At 49.4% G+C, this 22,210-nt stretch overlaps 1 protein-coding gene across 7 annotated transcripts in view; it reads left to right on the top strand.

Moving 5' to 3' along the window:
* ABCC8 (ATP binding cassette subfamily C member 8) overlaps positions 1-22,210 on the top strand; it is a 74,540-nt gene that overhangs the window by 8,795 nt on the left and 43,535 nt on the right. For 4 of the 7 annotated variants that reach the window (XM_045825597.1, XM_045825596.1, XM_045825595.1 and 1 more), the window contains exons 4-10: positions 2,866-3,032; positions 4,620-4,862; positions 5,774-5,962; positions 13,256-13,420; positions 16,442-16,597; positions 20,860-20,994; positions 21,328-21,490. In XM_045825597.1, the coding sequence (XP_045681553.1) occupies positions 2,866-3,032; positions 4,620-4,862; positions 5,774-5,962; positions 13,256-13,420; positions 16,442-16,597; positions 20,860-20,994; positions 21,328-21,490 (1,218 nt within the window). The remainder of the gene's footprint in view (positions 1-2,865; positions 3,033-4,619; positions 4,863-5,773; positions 5,963-13,255; positions 13,421-16,441; positions 16,598-20,859; positions 20,995-21,327; positions 21,491-22,210) is intronic. The other 3 variants (XM_045825599.1, XM_045825598.1, XM_045825594.1) reach the window with 1 other exon arrangement.

The following is a 22,210-nucleotide window of genomic DNA, read 5'->3' as shown; positions in this document are numbered from 1 at the left end:
GGTCCTGAGGCTGACGCATTAGGAAACCTGGAAGAAAAACAGTGGCTGGAGTGCAGAGCAGAAGGCAGCTGAATGCGGAAGACGGGAGTGGCAGTGGGGCTGGCACCCGCAGGCATTGGCCTCCACCCCAAAGGCAGTGGGAAACCATGGAGGATGGGGGGTGGGGTGACATGAAATTTTCCATTTTAACCACTTTAAAGTATATAGCTGAGTGGAATTAAGTATATTTAGATTGTTGTGTAACAGTTATCGCCATCCATCTCCAAATGTTTTCGTCTTCCCAAACTGAAACTCTGTAGCGATTAAACAGCTCCATTTCCCTCTACCAGCCCACCCCTCACAAACACTGTTCTTCTGTCTCTGTCATCCTGAGTAAGCTAGGCACCTCGTATGCCTGAAATCATACACTATTGTGTTCTTTTGTGGCTGGCTCATTTCACTTAGCATAACATCCTCCAAGTTCACCCCTGCTGTGGCATGTGACAGAATGTTCTTCCTTCTTAATCCTGAATGATACTCCATTGTATGTACATGCCACATTCTGCTTGTCCGTTCATCTGCTGGACACTTGGGTTGCCCCCACCTTTGCCTACTGTGAATAGTGCTGCCGCTAACATGGGTGCATTGAGACCATATTTGGTGTGTATTGCTTTATGGAGGCTAGATTGGAGGAGGGGGAGTGTGGAAGCACGAGAAGGCCCTCAGGGGGTCCAGGATAGACATGAGGGTGCCCCGGACTCAGGAGGGCACCTCACTGGAAAGAAAGAAATGGATTCGAGATGTTTGGGGGGGTAAAATCGACAGAGCTTGGTAATGGGTGGAATGTGGGGCTGAGGGAGAGGAAAGGGAGGAAATAAGCAGGAGGAACAGGCATTCTGAGCTTAAACCTCCCAGCAACCTCTGTGTCACACTGCCCTTTTCCTCTCCCCTTTTCTTGGTCAAGCACTGAGCTTTTGCAGGATGCTGCTGCATCTGGCAACAGGCAGAGGCTCAGCGCTGTAGGTTGGGACTGTGGAAATAACTCCTAGGCTTAGTTCTGGGTCTACCACTAACTCCCTGTGTGGCCTTGGACATGACACTTAGGCTCTCTGAGCCTCATTTTCCTACCTGGACAGGAATAGTAAGTCTCTGACTCAGTTTATAGGGCTGTTATGAAGATCAAATCAGACCATGTCTGTTAAGTGTTAGAGGCAAGACCGGTGTGAGGCACATGGTTGAATCTTGGCTCTAGTAGATGACCATCAGTAAGGGTGAAGAAGGTTCTGTTCCTGGGACAGAGTCTGTCTGGGGGAGGGTAGGTGTGGAAGCGGGGAAATGGCCTCCAGCTACGGAATTTCTTGTGACCTGGAGACCAGACCGAACTGAAATGTCCCTAGGATGCTTCTGCCTTCTAATGCTGTCCTAAAGCTCTTGCCTTGGGACCTGAGACAGGGCATTTGCCCCTCCACAAACAAGTTCAATGTCTCAACCTAACACCCAGCCCAGAAATAGGCTGGGGCAGACCCCAGCTTTTGTTTTCAAAAGATGCCCTGGCATTCATGTCCAGGCCCACCTAGGGATGGAGGGCAGGGTGAAGTTCTCCTTCCCTCCCTGTGGTTCCTCTAGAGAGGAGCTCAAGGGGATTTAGATTGGTTTTATCTGCAGATGGCTCTAGGAAGTGAGGCAGAAGGAGCTTCCTGTGCTTTTTTGTTGTTGTTGTGGTTGCTAACAGTGGTTTATTGGTGGGTGGAGGTGGTGGGAATTAAGAGAATAGAATCCACTGATAGCTCCTGATGTTTATGGCCCCAGGTCTGTAATCTAGAGATAATCACAATGTTAACAGCTAATGTCCAAAGAGCACCCATTCTAATTAGAACACCCAGCTCCAGTGCCTGTACACACTGCCTCCCAGATCCGTGACTCACTTTTTGTATCTCCCCCCATCCCAGACTCCCTAATGAGAGGCGTCACACTGTAGTGGGCTCTGGACTGGAGAGCCAGGGGCCGACACCCTTGCCCTTTCTCTGTTACTAGCTTGCAGTGAGCTTGGGCAGGTCATCTCCTCTCTCTGGGCCTCAGTGTCCTCATATGAAAAATTAAAGGGCTGGAATGAAGGACTGTTAAGATCCTCTCGGCTTGGAAATTCCACAAGGAAGCCAGTATAGGGTGGAGCGTATGGGCAGTCCTGCCACTTAATGACTCCATGACCTTGGACCAATTACCTGATCCTTCTGAGCCTCAGTTCCTTTGTTAAAAATGGGGGGCCTGACACACTGTTTCTGTCACTAGGTTATTGTAAGGAATAAATGAGACCATATGATAAAGTGCTCACTTGGCACAGCTCCTACAACTTAGTTAAAGAAATAATTTTCCTATTTTTCTTCTTACTATTTAAAAAGACCAGCTTGCCCTGGCTGGTGTGGCTCAGTGGATTAAGTGCCAGCCTGTAAATCAGGGAGTCACTGGTTCAATTCCCAGTCTAGAGCACATGCCTGGGTTGCAGACCAGGTCCCCAGTGTGGGGTGCATGAAAGGCAACCACACATCACAATTTTTCTCTTCCTTTCTTTCTCCCTCCCTTCCCCTCTCTAAAATAAATAAATAAAATATTTTTTAAAATAAATAAAAAATAAAAAGACCAGCTAGACTTCTAAGACTGTTTTTTGAACATGCCTATTATGAATGTTTTAATGTTTGTACATCACCTCAAAATCACACACTCATATATTCACATGTGTACATCCCTTTACTCAGGAGTGTACACACTCTCCACTGTAACACATGCTTGTTCACACGTACCGCCTCTGACACACTTGCACACACATGAGGACACACACACACACATTGTGCACACACACACCCTGTGCTCTCTGTCTCTCCTCCACAGCCCTGCTTGTCTACTGGACCTTGGCCTTCATCACCAAGACCATCAAGTTTGTCAAGTTCTACGACCACAACATCGGCTTCTCACAGCTGCGGTTCTGCCTCACGGGGCTGCTGGTGGTCCTCTACGGGATGCTGCTGCTCGTGGAGGTCAACGTCATCAGGGTGAGGGTAAGTGGGTCTCTCCTGGGCTACACCCACCTTTCACCCAGCTGAGGACACACCTGGGCTAGAGCGGGGCTTCTGACAGTGTCCCACCCCACCAATCCTTAGCCAAGTCCTAGAAGAAGTCAGCTTGTTATACCTTCCTCAGAAAGGGGAGTTGAGGCCAGTGGGAGAAGTTTGGGGAGCAACATTCCAGCTGGCCCAGCTGCCCAGAGGGAGACAAGGTGACAGGCTGTGTTAGCAAGACCATAGGATCCTGGGCTCCATCCCACAGAGAGGAAATCAAAGCTTCAGGTACTGGCTTCTCCAAGTTTGATTTTTTGGGGGGAGGGGAGAATATTTGTTCTTATTTTAATGTGTTCTTATTGTCATACATGTACATGAATGAGTAAATGTGGCTTCATACACGCCTTTTGCTTGCCCCCTTTTCTCTCTCAGATTCATCCCCTCCCCCCTGCCTTTCCTTCCCCAGGTGACCCAGATTAACAGCCTAGTATGTGTCCTCCCATTCTTTATTTCCATTACTACAATACCATAAATTTCTATCTATTCAGGGTTTTTTCTCAACATATATGCATACAGTTTTTTCTCTCAATATTTGTTTTATAATGGGATCATATTACACAGTTTTCTGCATCTTGCTTTTCTCATCCAACAGATAGCTCCTAGGACTCCCCCCAAGTGTCGCATGCCTAATTTAGTTTTTAAATAGCTGCATAATATTTCATCATGTGGCTAAGCCATAATTTATTAGCCATTAACCTATCAATGGGCATTCATTTGATTGCCAAGATTTTGCCTCGGCAAATGATGATGTATTAAACACACTTACTATATCTTTATGTATTGCTGCTTTTATTTCTTTGGGAGAGAGTCCAAGGAGTGGAGTTGCTGGTTCAAACTCCCTGTGTGTTTTCAATTTTAACTGATGTTGCAGATCACCTTCCAGACAAGCTGCAATCTACCAGCAATGAATAAGAAAACCCTTTCCCTTCCTCCAATCAGCAGTGGGGGTTAGAGCCATATCTAATTTGGACCAATCTGATAAGTAGGAAATGCCACTTTAATTTGCATTTCTCTGACTCCTCTGATTTTAGTTAATTTGCAGAGTAGAAAACTTTTCTACATTCTTTGCCTCAATGACCCCCACAGCAGCCCCGTGATGAAAGTACCACCCCCTTTTTAGATGAGGAAACATTTTAGATAAGATTTGTCCAAAAATCTAGTAAGTGGAGGAGTCAGGATTCGAACCCAGGTCCTCATGGCTCCACGTTCTGGAAACCCTCCCTGCTGGTATCCTGAGATTTGTGGAGAAGACAATATATGGGAGATCTCTGCTCCTCCCCAATCTAACTTGAGCCCAACCCAACCGAGCCCAGGGGATTCAGAGCAGGCCTCAGTGAAGAGTCAGGAGGCCCTGGTGTTGGTCGCCAAGAGGGTTGGGCAATCCTTTTCCTGGAAATAGACAAACGATGGCCCCATCTGTTAGAGATTGAAGGTGGGATGTCAAAACCTCAGACCTTTGCTGCTGGGACAAACTGAAGAATGGTGAGAAGCCACACTTGCCCATCTCCGATGACCTGTGCCCCACAGAGATACATCTTCTTCAAGACGCCAAAGGAGGTGAAGCCCCCTGAGGACCTGCAGGACCTGGGGGTGCGCTTCCTGCAGCCCTTCGTGAACCTGCTGTCCAAAGGCACCTACTGGTGGATGAACGCCTTCATCAAGACTGCCCACAAGAAGCCCATTGATCTCCGAGTTATCGGGAAGCTGCCCATCGCCATGAGGGCTCTGACCAACTACCGGCGGCTGCGTGAGGCCTTCGATGCCCAAGCGGTCAGTGGGGGCATGGCCACAGCATCCGTTCCCTGCCCTCTGGATTAGAGTCACAGATGGGAGCCTCAGAAAGCATCAGGTCAAACCTATGGTGGGAAAGGAGGGGAAATTGAGGCCCAGAGAGGGGCAGAGGCTTCCCCTAAGTCACACAGTGAACCAGGGACAAGTCCAGGACCAAAGATTCATAGGACAGTCACAGCTGAGATGGCCCTTAAGGTTTAGGTCGTCTGGTCTAACACCCTCATTGTCCAGGTGGGGAAACTGAAGCCCTAAGAAGGGAAGTGATTCCACTGGATTCCGTATGCCCTGTGCTCTTCCTTCTGGAGCTCAGTGGTTGAAGGTGGAAATTTTCACTCATTTTGGAGAGCAGGGGCATTTGTGACCTGGTTCTTACAATAACTCTATGAGATGGGCCAGATAAGGACCTCCCCATGTCACTGAGGAGGAAACTGAGGCCCTGAGAAAGTCATGACCTCCCCAGAGCCAGCCCACAGCTGGTAGGTAACAGAGCCAGTCTCCCGACTTCCGGTTCAGCTCTCCTTTGCTGCCTCAGCCTTAGCATGGTGGGGAAACACCAAGGCAGACGTGGTGGCAGGTGGTAACGAGTGAGTATGGCATATGCCACTCTCTCATTACAGTGCTGTGCTTGTCACATGGCCCCTGACCAGCTGTGTGACCTTGATCAATACTCTGGCATCAGTTTCCCCATCTGGACCATGTTGGCATTGATAGGGCCCACCCAACTGTGCACTTGGTGGTTCCATGATTTCTCCCTGGAGTTCACCTGTTTGCAGCAGACATGGCCACTGGGTTTCCGCAGGCAGCAAGGGCCAGGGGCTTCCTGGGATGCCGGGCCCTGCAGTGAACGGGCCTTCAGTCACTCTGACCTGGCCATGGGTCTCTCTGGGCAGCAGAAGGACATGCAGAGCCCACAGGGTGCCCGGGCCATCTGGCGAGCACTCTGCCATGCCTTTGGGAGACGCCTGGTCCTCAGCAGCACGTTCCGCATCTTGGCCGACCTGCTGGGCTTTGCTGGGCCCCTGTGCATCTTTGGAATCGTGGACCATCTTGGGAAGGAGAACCGTGTCTTCCAGCCCAAGGTAGGCCACCCAGGGGTAGAGTGGGGCACCCTTTCGAAGGTTTCCAGTGGGGAATGAGAATGTTCCAGAGGCCGATGTGTGTGAGCTGTGGCCGCAGCAGGGCAGACATCTCACGCATGCACAATATCGCTCCTCACTTTGCAATATCCCCAACCAGATCTAGAAGACGCTCCGCATCGGTCAACAGAAATGCCAGGAGGTGAGCTCGTGCTCCAAGAGGGTTTCTGGCACCTGCTCTCCCCACTACACTGTCACTGCCATAGTGCCTCTCCTGATTATTTAGTCATTGAGAAAGCTGCCGGAAGTATGTTTGTTTGCTTGGCAGAAGAGCTTTTATGATTTGTTGGCTTTTAGTTCATGTCGTCTTCGTGGACTCTCCATCCCGCTCGGGGCCTGTCCTCCTCAGTTCTGCGTACCCATAGCCCTCAGGCTCCTCAGGGGCGTCTGGGGGCTGCTCCGAGGGAAGGGGGCCTGGGAAGCCCCATGCACCAGGCTTTTTCTCCCCCCACTTCACGGTCCATGTAGAGCTGCACCAGTTTTATTAACAGGTTGGATTTTCCCATTGAATTTCCTTTTAAAAAGGAGTTCCATGTCTCAAAAATATGTGAAACTCATTGGACTAGATCAGCAATTTTCAACCTTTTTCACCTCATGAGACACATAAACTAATTACTAAAATTCTATGGCACACCCAAAAATATATTTTTTGCTGATTTGACCAAAAGATAGATATAATTTTGATTCATTTACACCGTACAGCTATTGTTGTGTTGGCTGCTGTCATTTTTTTATTTGACAGTCTCAGGGAAAAGAGGTCAGTGCTGTTGGCTAAATAGTCAGGCACTGCACATTTTACACATTCCTGCGGCCCACCGGTGTGCCCGCTGCACCACTTTGGTGAAAATCGCTGCATTAGATGACATCCACTGGCCCTGCCAGCGTTAAAGATGCTACAAGCTGAAATTTGTTGGACAAAAGAGCCAGAAAGTTTTCCTGGGGAGTTATTTTCTCTGCTTGCAATAAATAGCATCCACTATGAGGTGGTGGGGGTGGGTGCTTAATTCTTTCATCTGTTTCCTTCTTGCCACATAGGTTTAGATGGTCACAAAGCGGCAAACTTTTCACCTCTAATAAGACTCAGTGTTTTATTTTCCCAGAAAGAACATCATTATAACCCTTTAACCACAAGCAGACCGTCCAAAAATGATGCAGAGAATTACTAATTAGGGACCTTAATAATGTATGACGCTCCCTCACGCTCTGCTGTTCCTCTTGTGGGCTCCCAAACTGCAGATAGCATTTCATTCTCAGGAGGCCCATATTAATTTTTTCTTGAGCTATAATTAATCAGCTGAGCACTTTTGGCCAGGAATATGAGACACTCCAAGTCCATTTGTCTGATTTATTCAGCAAATGTTTATTGAGCCCTACTGTGTGCCAGACCTGGGTGAGGCTGTGGGAATCCAGAGGCAGTGGTTATGATGAGGACCAGGAACGGCAATAACAGCCACTCGCTGACTGCTCCCCACATGCCCGGCTGTGTGTGGGAGTTACCCATGTGTTATCTCAATCCCCAAAGTGACCCTGAGAGTAAGTATTTTTTTTTGTGACAGCTTCACTGAGATATAATTCACATACCATACGACTTATAAGGTTGGCATTTTTATCCCCATGTTACAGATGAGTAACTTGCAGCTCAGAGAGTTTTAAGTAACTTTCCTTAGGGCCTTTCAACTAGTTCGTGACAGAGTCAGGGTGTGAACCAGTCTCTTGTACTCCATAGTCTGCGCACTTACCACTATGATGTCAAATTGACTGTTGTAATTATTATTACCAAGCTGGCACCTCTGGACTCAAGGATTCTAAGATTCAATGCAGGAGAGAGAAAGCTAAGTGAGATGTTTTTATACTGTGTGTTAGAGACTGCCCGTGGGAAGCAGATACAGGGAACTGTAAGGAATGACTAACTCAGCCAGTGGTGGTGGCAGCTTCACGGCGGAAGGGGTGTTTCATTGGGGCCTTGGCTGGGCCCAGAGGGGCAGGTTTCTTGTTCAATCAGGAAAGTGAGGACTCTTTTTGCTCATTTAGACTTCAAGGGCTTTCGAGGCCTTCTCTGGCATTTGAGCCTCTGGACGAACTTGGTCCGAAAAGAGAAGGGAAGAGATTGCTTCTCTTGTCCACAGGGATATCACCTTTTAGCTTTAGGCTGACCACAGGCAAGCGCAGAACTGGTAACCCGCAGCCACGGGGAGCCAGCTGTTAACATGAGGAGGAAGTGACGCAGGCCAGAGCCCTTATCTACTTGTCTTCTTCTTCCTGTGTTTCCCCAAAATCGTGTGGAATTCTCCAAAGGAGAGCGCTGGGAGACAGGATGTGCCGCAGAGATGGCGAGACCAGCACTTAGAATGTTCATCAGAACACTGGCTTTACCTTCCCTTTTCTCTTTGCAGACTCCGGCCTTGCCTGCTCTCTCTTTGGAATGCTCTTGTCCCGGCTCCTTGTCGGCCCATAAATCCCTGAGACCGATGGCCCTGCCTCTGCGGCAGCAGGCCTTACCAGGTTTAATATTCGTTCCCTGTGGCTCAAATACAATCAGCAAGTTACAGACACAGAAATGAGAGTGGAACGTAAATAGTCTCTAATGTCAGCAACAAAGAACCCTCAATTGTGCGGTTGCCTGAGATATGGCTTAATTTTCATTTGGGCTTCTGGGCCCAGAAAGTGGGGGAAAGGGGTCACTGACTGAGGTCACTCGGTGCATCCGCCTGCCTCCCAGCAGCTCTACCCCAGAGAGACAGGTGCTATTCTGGTCTTTAGGAACCCACAGAGAGGGAAGTTCTCCTACTACATGTGGCAGTGTTTAACAGCCCCCTTGTGAGAAAGCCCTTCTTTCAAAGGCTTAGCCGGTATCCACCCCGCTGCTGTCTGCCCAGCCGGGCACCATTGTTTACTTCATCATCAGTGGCCACCCTGTCCTCTCTTCCTTTTCCAGGACACTCACCATTGGCAAGAATCCCACTGCCCTTGGCATCTGCAAGGACACACATTTCTTATTTCTTCTTTAATTACTGGAAGTGCCTTAATGGCCTGCCAAATCTGTGACGCTTCTGTGCCCACTGCCACTCCCCAGGAAGAGCGGGGACCCAGACTGGGCACGGTTTGTTATATATCTCTTTCCAGCCCCTCTCCTGCCCAACCCCCACCCACAATCTGTCACCTGCCATGGATGCCGCTGATCTGGCTGGAGGGTGAGGAAATTGGATTCAAAAGAACTACTGGCATCTGAAGCTGCCAGCGCTGCCCTAGGCTGTCAGCTGAACAGTGAAGGGAGGAGCAGCCTGGGTACTGTCCAAGGGCCAAAGCTCTGACCGGTCCCTAAATCTCGGTGGGAGAGCATGGAGATTTGTGAATGTGTATGTGCTTATTCCTGAATGAGTTCTCCTGGAAACTGCTTAGGATGCCATTTGTGTGTCCTTTCTTGGATCCCTGTGTCTGCTGGTATGTCTTTTTCCATGTGTGTCTGCGACCCCATTTGAATGCCCATAATTATGGCTATCACTATGGGTGACTTTGTGAACTTACATGCATTTCTGTGACTCTGCAAAATCCATGTGTGGGTGGGTCTCTTCATGACAGCGCCCATGCCTTTGCTCTGGCCTGGTGCGCCTTCCCTCATTCACCTCACTGACTCCTTCTAGGCTGCCAAAACCCAGCTCAAATGTCACCTCCTCCAGGAAGCCTTCCTCTGGTTGAATCAGATGCCTCTCCTCTGTGCTCCCATAACATCCTATGCTTGCATCAGCAAAGCACCCCTTGCCTTCTTCCTTGACATGACTCTGAGTCCCTTAAGACAGGAACTGCATCATCTGCCCTCTGCATGCTGAGCTCCTGGCTGTAGGCCTGGCAGCCAGGAGGCGCAGGAGGAATGATTTCAAAAAACAATGCAGGACACAGACAACAGTGTGGTCATTGCTGGGGGCGAGGGGGCACAAGGGGACTAAACAGTAATGGGAAAAATACAATAAAAATAAAATTTAAAAAAAAATGCAGAAGTTACCATACATTGAGTGCTCACACTTACTAAATTTTTTAACCTGCATTGCCACATTGGATCCACACAACAATGTTCTAAAGTAGAAACTCTCCATGGCGCTGTTTCACAAGCGAGGAAACTGAGGCTCAGAGAAGTTAGGAACTTGCCTAAGGATGAGTACACAGTGAGTCGGCACTCTAACTCAGACACGGCTGCCTCAAAGGCCAGGCTCGAAACCACCACACCAAATGGCTGGGGACAGAAGGGTGGGTATGTTGGTCCATGCATGGCCAAAAATAGTTCTCATTGTTTTTACCCACAGCCCCCCAGGGCTGGGGCTTATAGGCAACTCACATTTTGGGTCCTTCCAAAATCAGAAGCAAGAGTTCAAGTGACCCCTCTCCTTTGGCTACAGAGAACAAGGGAAGGGGGCCTTCTTGTCATACCTTTGGCCAGGCAGGGGCAATGGGGGTCATGCTGTAGAGCCATGAGTCCAGGGTTCTAGTCTTACCTCTGCCACGAACTCACTTTCTGCTCTTCATCAGTCACTTACATTTTGCAGCCTCTGTTGGCTCCACTGCAAAATGGGGAAATGTGTAATAACTTCTATAGAGATTAGATGGGATATGAAGATCTTATGCATTGCTTAATCTTACAAATATTTACTAAATACTGTTGGGGAAATCTCTGGAAACAAACACAGTTTCTTCCCAGAGAGCTTGTGCAATGTGAGATTAGGGCACCTGACCTTCCACCAAATGTGATGCTGTAGGTCCTTGGCCTTTCCTCTCCTGCCATGACGCCTTCGGTGTGCATGGCCTCCCAGGACCCTCCTCTCACCAGACTTCACCAGGGCCTGCCTTCCTTGGGCAGCACCCCCGCCTCTTTGGCTCATCTAGCACCTACTTCTTAACCAAAACTTTGCTGTTCTAGCGCCATCCTTTTTAAGCTGTCTCTTTTGAAGAAAGGTGAAATAATGACCTCATGCTTATACCTGCAAGGAGATTTTTATTTTAACAGGTCACCAAACTCCTGATCCAAAGAAAGGCAGCTTCTGACCCTAGGGTGTCTGTGTTGCAGGGGAAGGGATAAAGGCTCTGTGGTCACAACTGCAACAAGAGAACATGTTGCCTTGTTTTTAAAAATGTGCAAATGCAGATGAGTGGATGAGTGCGTTTAATAAGTACCACCCACACCTGACTGACGCTCAGGATCCATTTCTTTTTCCAGCCCGCATTCCCCTCCCTGTGCGTTTTCTGACCACGGAGATGCGGCAGCACCCGTGTGGCCTTCTGAGCTGCTCAAGAGCTCTCATGACGATGAATGCTTTTGGGTGCAGAGCATTCCCTTGGGTGTCACATACACCCAACAACTCCCTGTGGTTAGACGTTTACATACAGGGACTGTTGCATTCTCCCCCTCTCTCATCCGAAGATAGCCGTTTTTGCACATACAGCCATTTCCTTACATTAAATTATCTCCTTTGGAATGAATTCCCATTATGTGCTTTGTTGCTTTAAAAGAGCAGGCTCTGTTCTCCAGAACTGGGTCTCTGCAGAGAACAGTAGCACAGAAGAATTCCCTGCATGACTTCATGTTTGACTCAGAACCAGCCAAGTGGGCGTGCTTCTCTCCCCCACAAGTCAGAAGCTTAGAGCTGACAGTAAAAGACTCAAGGTCAAAAGGCTAGATGCCCTAAGCATGAGGTCTGGGGTCGTGTTTTTGGCATCATACATGTTGGTGTTCACACATTCTCCCTTTACAGCATGTGACCTGGGGCCAGCCACTTACCTGTGCTAAAACTCCATTTCCCCGTCTATAAAACTGGGCTAATGATGCCACCCTTCTCATTCTGGTTTTATGAGTATAGAGTTCAGCCCCTGATAGTGTGCCCTGCCCCTTGCTTCCCTGCAAGGTCAGGTTTACCCCCACCCCACTCTGCAGCCTAATTTCAAGGTCCATTTTGCTGCTTCCCACCCACCCCCACTCACTACCTTCTCCTTTCTCCCTCTGGTACTTTGACAAACGAGAAAGAGAGTTGGAGCCTTCAGGCCTCAGTTGGCCTTCCTCTAAGAGTCCTGCGGGTATCCCTCGTGGTTTCACTGTGTCTGCTTCCTGCTGTCCCCAAAAGGGAGAGACTCCTGCCCCACAGAGCAAGGGAGAGACCATCGTAAGCAGGACCAGCTCCACGGAGCAGCGAGGGCCAATTTAGAGAGCCCCGTTGAACCAAAAGGCAGTACCTTTTCCCCCATCAGGAAGCCTGTATCCCGGATCCAGGAATGTCGACTCTAGGGAAAGGAGTCCACTCAGAGTCCTGCCCCTTTCATCCTGATCTCCGTCAGGGACCCGCCCTCTGCTCCTTCCCATCACTTTGTTCCCAGGGCGTTTTCCCCGCAGCAGCTCCCACACCCTTCCAAACCGCTTACAGAGTTCAGGGCAGAGCCTCAGGAGGGGAGAGGTCTGTCTTCATGGAAATATTGATGTGGCTCTGCTGGGGAGCAGTGAACTTAACCGAGATCAAAGTTTTCCCGGGAGCTCTCGATGCTGAATTTGGAAGCAGGCTCTAGCTGCTGGTTGCTGTTCCCTGGTATCTTTAGCAACAAAGTCAAACCTTTTTTTTTCCCACTGCTTATCATCTGAGATCTTGCTGGAGGTGCAGCAAGCGAACCTTACATTTCAAAGGAGGTCCTGGGAGCCCGCAAGGCTGAGGGGCGTGGGTCCAAAATCTTTTCAGTCTGTTAGAGGCAATGTGTTCCCATCTCCCGCCTGGGAGCACAGCCGTGCCATATTTTCCCCTGGTCCTTCTGTCCAGAAATTACTGCACAGCAGGCTGTTGGTGAGCGTGGGACAAGGCCTTCCCTGATTCCATTTCTGTGGCCGAGAACACACATCGTGGGATTTGTCCTAGCAGTTCTGGTTTGGGCTGCTCTGTGATTCGCTCTATTTATTCTTCTTCCAGCCAGAGGGAGCTCCCCTGGGCCAGCCACAATGCTGTGTGTGAGTCATATTTAGGGGCCTGAGGTTCGAGCTGGGCCGCATTCTGTTCCTCCAAACGGATGTTGAAGTGGGTATAGGCAGCCCTCCCTATAATTAAGAAATTGTTTAATTTACCAGTCTGATCTTTCACTCATAAACAGTTGCAGGAGGCTTTACAAGCATGGGTGGGTCCTGCAGTGATGACCCTTGCACACAGTAGCAGGCACTCATGGCAGTCTTCCTGCTGACCATGACCGTCACCTCCGAACTTCTCTTTCCACCAGACACAGTTCCTCGGGGTTTACTTCGTCTCATCCCAAGAGTTCCTCGCTAACGCCTACGTCTTGGCCGTGCTGCTCTTCCTTGCCCTCCTCCTGCAAAGGACATTTCTGCAAGCATCCTACTACGTTGCCATTGAGACCGGAATTAACTTGAGAGGAGCAATACAGGTACTTGGATGATTATTTTTGTCACTTCATAGCAAGAACCACATCACTCGCTCTCACGGACACACAGGGATCATTCTTTACGGCCCTTTCACAGTGTTTGGAGACAACCAGCATTGACAACACAGGGTGGGACAGTGGCAAGTGCCTCGGGCTGGACTTAGGAAATGTAGCAGTTCTAGCCCTGGTTCTGCCTTGGACTAGACCCTGAATATCAGCTACTCAGCCCTTGGACCTCCCTGCATTCCAGCTTTGAATGGGAGGAGATCACTAATCCATCACAACACTCTTTCCTGCTGAATGCAAATGCAGCCCCGGGGTCCTCCTTTAGTGCTGTTCCAGAGTTCTTAGACCAGTCTTTTTTTGGGTGCAGGACAGGAAATGTGTTTGACATACCAGGATTAGAGAGCCTCTAAGGTCTGCCGGAGACTTATCTGGTCCGATAGGTCCCTTGGGTCTAGCTTCTTGCTGCCGCCTTCTGTAGATCCCTTCTCAGAGTCCGTGGGAAGGAGGATCAAAGTCAGGAAGGACTCAGGGTCCCTTTAGGCAAGCTGGGGGCCAGAGTTGGCCATGCTCCAGTGTTTTTATTAGAATTTTGGTTCAGAGGTTGGAATGAAGAGACCCAGGATGAAAGTGCTTTACATAGGATAGAATTTTGTTTTTCATAGTTAGTCAGGGCTGGTGTAATAGCTCCACAGTCATCGGAGACCTTGGTTCTTTCTGCAATGTTGCTCTGCCAGCCTTCTCTCAATCACTTCAATCTTAGGGTTTAAGACGGCTATTGAAATCACCACTACCACATCTATATTGAAACCAGCAGGAAAAAAAGACAGAACAACAGGAGAGAATGCTTGCTGCCTTCTTTCAAAAGTATAGCGCAGAAGTTGCACATACTCCCTTCCATCCCCTCAGTGAGAAACTGGCTGCCTGGCCGTGCCCAGAGAGGCTAAAAAGTGGGGTCTTTCATCTTGACTGCCACACGTGCCCTGCTAGAAACTCTTCTGGCAAAAAGGAGAGAATGGATATGGGGGGATGGCTCCAGATTCTGCCATGTCCAGTGATTCCCATGAAGTCAGTAAAACACTAGGAAGCTGTGGTTAAACCCCAAAGCCACCTCATTCTTCGGAAATGTGCTTCAGAACCATGAACACTGACAGGTCCTCTGGGAGCTAGGCTCAGCGGCTTTGTCGAAAAGGACCTGCGAGGAAAAAGCAATAGCCTGGGTGGGGTTAGGTGTCAGGGTCTGAACTCGGGTTATCTCGGTGTAGTCCGTGTGCGTGTGCAGGGGGCCCCTGGAATTATGCCATGCACAGCCTAAACAGCTGCCCGTGACAGTGCTGCCCTTCCCCAGTTGCCTGGAAAGAGCCCAGGAAAGGACTCTCTAAGACTCGGAGGGGCTCAGAGCGAGGAGGAACCAAGCTTTTGCTCAGTTCAAAAAACCTCTCTGAAAAATCCCAGCCTCTGCTTGGACCACTCCGGGGACAGGTACACTTGCATCCCCACAAACAACAGCCAATGTTGTAGCCGCGCAGTTTTGTGATTAAATCTACGTCCTGTTTGTGTGTCATCGCTCACACTCTGGCCCCGTATTTTCCAATTACGCTAAAAGAGGCAAAGTGGTTCTTTAATGCATTAGCATATAATTGTTTTATCAAACTGTCTGAATCTTTTGCATTCATAAGCGAGATTGATTCATATGTCGCAAAAAGAAAATGCTAGCATTAATTATGGAAACAAATTAGAAAAAAACTTCTCTCAGAGATTTTTCTGTAAATTATTATCTATAATTTACAGAAAATTATAGATAAGAGTCTATGTCTTCATGATTTTGAGACTAATCACATTTCTTGCATGAAAAGTTATTATGCAAAATTCCTGTATTATACATAATTTTTGGCATACTGTCAGTCGGTTGTATCTTTCTGTGTATCCTGGTTTCACTTAACAATGCTTTTTTTGATAGATTAGTCTCTGTTCCTACCTCACTGAAACTAGTTTCATTATTATTCTTTAAAGGCTAATTTCACATAACCTAGGATGTACATAGTTTTGTCCAAAAATGTCATTGCCATTTTTGTAAACCTTTCCTGTGATGTATATAAGCTCATAAAAAAAACCCATAAAATAGGTTTATGGCTTAAGCACACTTGGCCCATGAAAAAAGGCCTAGGTTTACACAAAAGATGAATTAAAGGCTGGGATTCCGCCTTACAACAGAATGCACAATAGAATTTCATTTGAGAGCAGGAGTCCCTAGGTTATTTAAGACAGGAATGCATTTTTCTTTTTTCAAGAGCACACAGCCTGAAAATTGCCATCTTTCTGGGAGGCACAATCCCTCTGCCCATAGAGCTTTAGGTTCAGAGCTCTCCGGGAGCCATTACCATGGCCATTGCCATCTGCCTGGAGGGGTCAGAGCCAGGTCCCCAGAGTGGCCGGACTCCAGGTCGGTACTGGGATCCATCAACACTCATACATCATGTCTCACATACGACCATTGCAGGCCAAACCCTTGTTTTGTTTCAAGGCTCAGTTAGCACAGAACTTGGCCCCAGAGCATGCCCCATCCCCTGTCTGGAGACTGCCACAGTAAAACAGATGGCTGCCTCCCTTTGTCATTTTTATGGGCCCGAAGTATGTTCTCCACTGGCCTCTGGTAAATCAATAATACAATTGGACATGAGGATCTGCTTTGGAGATTTAAGAGCTAATTAAGTCCTGTCCCCAAGGGAGAGGTGTTGTTTGCTTGCTGGGGGAGTCGCTTGCCTTGCTGACGTGGCTTCCTCGCTTGAATGCTGCCTCACTGGCTTGCTTGATCAGTCCTCAAAGCCCTTTCCCTCTCTGAGCCTTGGCCACATCTTTTTTAAAATCGGAACCATAATGCAGGGCCTCTTACGGAGCTGCTCTGGGCTCCGTAGGGGGAATGTCTGGGAAGCCCCTGGCACGTTCCAGACATGTGGCATCTGGGGTGGTGACTGGGATGATAACGATGACAAATGTGCAATACTCTGCTCTCATTTCTAGACCAAGATTTACAATAAAATTATGCACCTGTCCACATCCAACCTATCCATGGGGGAGATGACTGCTGGGCAGATCTGTAACCTGGTTGCCATCGACACCAACCAGCTCATGTGGTTTTTCTTCCTGTGCCCAAACCTCTGGGCTATGCCAGTACAGGTAAGGGACCTGTGTTTTGGTGGGGAGTAGAAGAAGGGGCCCCCAAACCAGAATCTGCTGGTATGTATTCAGTGACTAGGAGTTCCCCATCTCCCTTTCCATGTTTGCCTGTCCCTTCCACCCCCGTGGGGTCTCCATGAGGTGTACCCCTGGGTCCCTGTACTGTCTTACATTCTGTGGGCATCTGGCCATCTCTCTTGATGATCAGAGAGGGGAGTGCCATTAAAGACTTTTAAAATGTAGCTTAAGCCCTTTTAAAAAACTATTGAATAATCACATGAGAAACACAGACATTAAAAGTTACGTTGTAGCAAAGTGCTCAGTTACACTGGAAAGAGTTCTGATGTATTTTAAGCAAAAAGAGTAAACTGCTAAATAGTACAGTGGTGCCTTGTGCACGTCATCAATTCATCCTGGAACTCGTGATGAGTGCCTCGCCGCTGAGCACGGGGCGAGCACTGAGTCATGAAGCGTGTTCTCTTGCGGGGCAGCATGACTCACACAGATTCTAGCAAATTCGACAAGTCCCGAGCAAGTGCTGAGCGCTGGAACTTTTTTCTTATCAAAATGTGGTGAGTTTGACGAGTTTTGAAGCTGATGAATACTGAGGTATATATGCAGTCCACTCCCTGCTAAACTGGAATATACATATGTACCCATTTACACAGATTCAAACAGAAGAAAGAACTGGAAGGTTGCACAGTGTGATGGCAAGTGATTTTTTATTTTTGTTATGCATTTCTAAATTCTCCAATAAGCATGAATTAATTCTGAAAATAAAAACCATGATTTTTCTAAAGCCAAACAACCTTTGCGGCGGGCTCTGAAGGAGGTGCACCCCTCCCGACCGTAGTAGAAGAATCTTGGACATGGCTTCCCTGACTCCCGGCCTCATCTGCCCTGACTCCCATGGACTTCCACCGGGGAGTTCATGACCCTGTCCTGCAGCTGAGAATGAATCCTTGCTCAGGTGCTCAAGCCAGAAGCGGAAATCGCAGACCCATTCCCAAAGGGCTGCGAGCTCCTGGGGGCTGCCTGGTGTAGAGGAAAGTGTCTGGACTTGGATGAGACAGGCTGATTCGAATAACTTCTCTGAGCCTCACTTTCCTCACTTTATGCAGTAGGAGTGATGCCCACCCTCTGGGGTTGCTATAACGATGCAAATAGATGATGTAAGTAAAGCACGGAGCTGAATGCCCTGGTCGGAGTAGTCACTGAGTAAACATCAGGTGCCTCTACCTTGCACACTTTGGTGTGAGCGAGGACTTTACCATCCAGAATTCACTCCTTCTTGGGATGCATGTTCCATAAATCTTAATCTCAAGTGATTTATATCGGTCCTCCTTACTGCAAGCTCACATTTTAAAAGACTTTAAAGAAACATAGCAGGAGAGGCTCGCATTGGGAGGCAGCTAGACAAAAGATAAGGAGGGTTGAGAATCTGGTGGCTCTTTTTCTGGGAACAGCCCTGGGAGCCATCCCCCACTGCCACTTACTGACCCACGCCCGACCCCGGTGTGCCCGTTTGCTCTGCCGAGATGGATCAGTGAGGACAAAAGCTATGGAAGGGCCTGAAGAGCTCATCTGAAGCAGCCCCCAGCTTCTTGTCCTTTCTCTTGTGCCCCCCCGAACAACCTGTGATAAAGAGCCTTTCTGTCTGTCTACCACCCCTGCTACATTGCTATCATTACTGTTATTTATAACGTGCATTGCACATGCCCCATCGCTAATAACACTAACGGATGCTATTAACCCCCTCCCTGTGCCGGGACCTGCTCCGGCCTCTCTCACTTGCCTAATTAACCCTCACAACAGCTCCAGGGTAGGAATTTTTATTTCCATGTTTACCCGTCATGAAGTATTATTCGGTTTTTCATTTTTAATTCCTCATAAACTCCACCTTTGCCACTGATAGCTTTGCCCAGCCCTTGAGACCAGGGCTCCCACCCAGAGTTGGTGCAGTCCCTTCGACCGGGTCAGCCTTCTGTGTGTGGCCTGCTGGCCACTGGGCACAGGAGAGTCTCCATAGTATTAAAAGCAGCCCAGGAACCCCATTCCTTTATCGCCAAGGCTCTCCCTGCATTGTCAACCTTTCTTGTTCACACATACTTGTCTTTAACAACAGCTTTACTGAAATATAGTTCACCCATTTAAAGTGCACAACTTAACGGGCTTTAACACGGTCACAGGGAGGGCTGTGCAGTCACATCACACCTTCAGAACAGTTTTGTCAGCTGGTACCCGTCACCCGTGGGCAGTCACTCCGCACCTCCACCCCAGCCCTTGGGCAACCACTGATCTCCATGTATCTTTGAAAATCTACTGAAACCTTGTCTTCAGAAAAATGAATGTGTGTTCACACATTTTGCCTACAATTTCAGGGGTTTTATGGACCCCTGAGGCTTATGGACCCCATGTTCAGGAAATCAGCCATAGTGGGGACATCTGGGTCTGCTCACTCTATCTCTGGGTGTCAGAGGCCCACAGAGCTCACCCTGGGCCACACCAAGTATGTCCTTTCTGTGGTGCCCTAGTGACAGGGTTCCCACACGGCTTATTTGTTTGTTTGTTTGTTTGTTTGCTTGTTTTTAAGAAGGGCATTCAGTCACCTTGTATTGATTTCCAACAATATGCCAGACACTGTTCTAGGTGTTTACTGTAATGTTCATTTAATCTTCACAACATCCTGCTAAGTGGACATTAAAATCATCATTTTAAAAGTGAAGAAACTGAGACTCAGAGAAGTTAAGTAACTTGCCCAAGATTGCAGAGCCAGTAAGTGCTGAGACTGCGTTCAAACTCCTGGGTGTAGACTCCAGGGACCGTGATCCCCCACACCACCCTAGGCTGCTTGTCCAACTTGTGAATAGGAGCTGAAACAGCTCGTTCCCCACACATGCTTTGCACTCTCAGAATCCCCACTTTCTGGTGCCTTCCCCCGTGGGCCCATCCAGGCCCCTGCAGAGAGGGGAGTGCAGTGGACAGAGGAGCCTGAGGAGCAGCAGGAGGGGTAGGCGGAGTGTGAGGAGGAGACTTGGCAGCAGATGTTGCCTCCCCAGCTCCCACCCCAGCAGCTGCCGGCACCTGGAGGTGACGGTGGGGGGTGGTGCAGGCACCGACCCCCAGCCCCTGCGCTGGTGGTCATTTTGGGAGTGCGTTGGGAACTTCCTGGGTGCCCGGCTCTCCCCAAGCTGCCGAATGATGCCCTCATTGCTTCCACATGAGGACAGTTCATGAAAGGCCTGGATGCCAGGGATGATCTTCTGGAGGGTGATGGCAGCAGGGCCCAGCAGGAGCAGGAGGGCTCTTCATCTCCTAATGTGTCCCTCTGCCTGTCTGTGCCAGCGCTGAGCATCAGCTAAACACTGGGCGGCAGGTGGTGAAGGGCCACTTATTGGCGCCCGAGAACCCGCTAATGCAGGAGGCATTCTGTAATTAACAGAAGTCACAGAGCCATGCGCCCACTCCTCTGTCCTTGAGCTGGTGCGAGGAGCTCCGTGCCAAGGTGGTGCAGGGCTCCAGGAGTGCAGGGTCAGCCCAGGCAGGCTTTTTATTTTCCAATTAAGGAAGGCAGCACATCTGTTCCTCTAGATTAAGCCCAGAATTTAGAGGTCCTGCTGTTGGAGGCAACCTGAGGAACTGTCATCTCCATGCTTTGGAGGAGGACAAGGATAACGTACACTTCTCATAAATATTCAGAAGCAGGCAGTCACTTGCATAAAGCTAGGAACAGGATGGATTCTCTTTTCAGAGAATATCTGGGAGAGTCACTAAAACACTAAAGACGCCAGGAGCATAAGAATGAAAGGCAGACTCCCGGGTCCTGGCCTGGTTCTGTTGGGCATGGCTGCGGTGGCTGTGGCCCTTTGCCCTTATATTACTGCTTCCCAGTGAGAGCAAAACGTCAGCCTGGATACCAGCTCGGAGGAAATGTGCTGTCACACTCACGGTGGTGCAAGCCCAGCCCTGAGACCTCCATCTGGAAAACAAACTTGGGGAGAGAGAATGCTTCAGCCAGCTTTCCAGTTAGCTCCCAGCCCAGAAACACTCTGCTCCCGTGCAAGCCCATCATGTTAACTCCTCCTCTGACATTGCTTTGTCGCATCTCTTCCTCCACCCCACCCCCAACCTAGACACTTTGGAAACTGGTGTTGAGGCCTGTCCCACTTTAGGAGACTGGAGGTGGGGGGGATTTTACCATCCCCCACCCTGACAGAGCAGCCACCAGTCAAAGGGAACTCACCCCTATGACCTCCCCTCAGATCGTGGTGGGCGTGATTCTCCTTTACTACATCCTCGGAGTCAGTGCCTTAATTGGAGCAGCTGTCATCATTCTACTGGCCCCTGTCCAGTACTTCGTGGCCACCAAGCTCTCCCAGGCCCAGCGGAGCACCCTGGTGAGTGTCCGCAGGTGTGCACCTGCCTCTTCCCCTATCCTTCCCCCATATGCCTTCCTGCTCCCTCCCCTATCTCATCGGTGGGGAGATGCCACCAAATATTGCCCCCCACACACACATGCACACTATCATGACCGTAAGCAGGTCACGTCACCCGTCTGCTTCACCCGTTTCTGTGTCTGTGAAACGGGGTTAATGGACAAGGCAGGGGCATCCCTGTGGGGACAGGAGCTGGGTATTGTCTGCGAAATGGTGAGAACATGGACTCAGCTCCTTCCTCTGGGAAGGGATGGGGCAGAAGACACCCTTCTCTGACTCGGTGACCCCTGGCAGGAGTATTCTAATGAGAGACTGAAGCAGACCAATGAGATGCTCCGCGGCATCAAGCTGCTGAAGCTGTACGCCTGGGAAAACATCTTCCGCACGCGGGTGGAGATGACTCGCAGGAAAGAGATGACCAGCCTCAGGGCCTTTGCCATCTACACCTCCATCTCCAGTGAGTCCGCCCCAGTCAGCCAGCCAGCTGACCAGCCAGCCTGCTGCTAGGATAAGGCGTCAGGACTTGGGAGAGGGGGAGGGGCAGAAGTCCAGGTGAGCCTCCAACCCTCTCACATAGCAGAGCCCCCAGAAATCACAGTGTTCCCCGGTCATTTATCCAGCACACAGGTACTGGCAGCCTGCTGTGTGGGGGCACTGAGCCCACCCTCGGGATACAGTGATGAGAAAGAGAGATGAGGTCTTCGATGTGCTGCTGAGCTGCCAGTTTATCGGGCGGCAGCAGGAAAGGGATAAGGAGCAATTTGGATTCTCCTGGGAGGACTCCTTTTCAGCGAGTCAGCGCCGCCCTGGGGAGGCTCCGTGGAAACTCCCATTGATCTGGGGCCCTGAAAAGGAGAGACTTTTACTTTAAACAACAGGAGCTCAAGTGCGAGGCCCTCACAGACGTATCTACACTAACTGAATTTACAGCAATCGGTTGGTGTGGGAACACCAAGCCCAGAAATAAGAGAGGGAAAGAAAAAGACCAAAACTGGTGAAATGCCCAGGGCCCCATCAGACGCACATAATAAAACCAGTTTCTAGCGAACATGGGATTCCTGTAGCAAGCATTCCTCTTAAACATTGAGCTAATAATAAAGAAATAAAAACCTACCACCGGAATGAGTCAGCAAAAGCAAAATATAGGAGAATTACTCCCTCAATACCTGGAGAGGTT

The sequence above is a fragment of the Phyllostomus hastatus genome, unplaced genomic scaffold (assembly GCF_019186645.2).
Source record: "Phyllostomus hastatus isolate PE091 unplaced genomic scaffold, TTU_PhHast_1.1 phas_scaffold_585, whole genome shotgun sequence".
In the NCBI taxonomy this organism is placed as follows: domain Eukaryota; kingdom Metazoa; phylum Chordata; class Mammalia; order Chiroptera; family Phyllostomidae; genus Phyllostomus; species Phyllostomus hastatus.
Note: the sequence above shows the minus strand (reverse complement) of the source record. Positions and strands in the feature narration are given on the sequence as shown.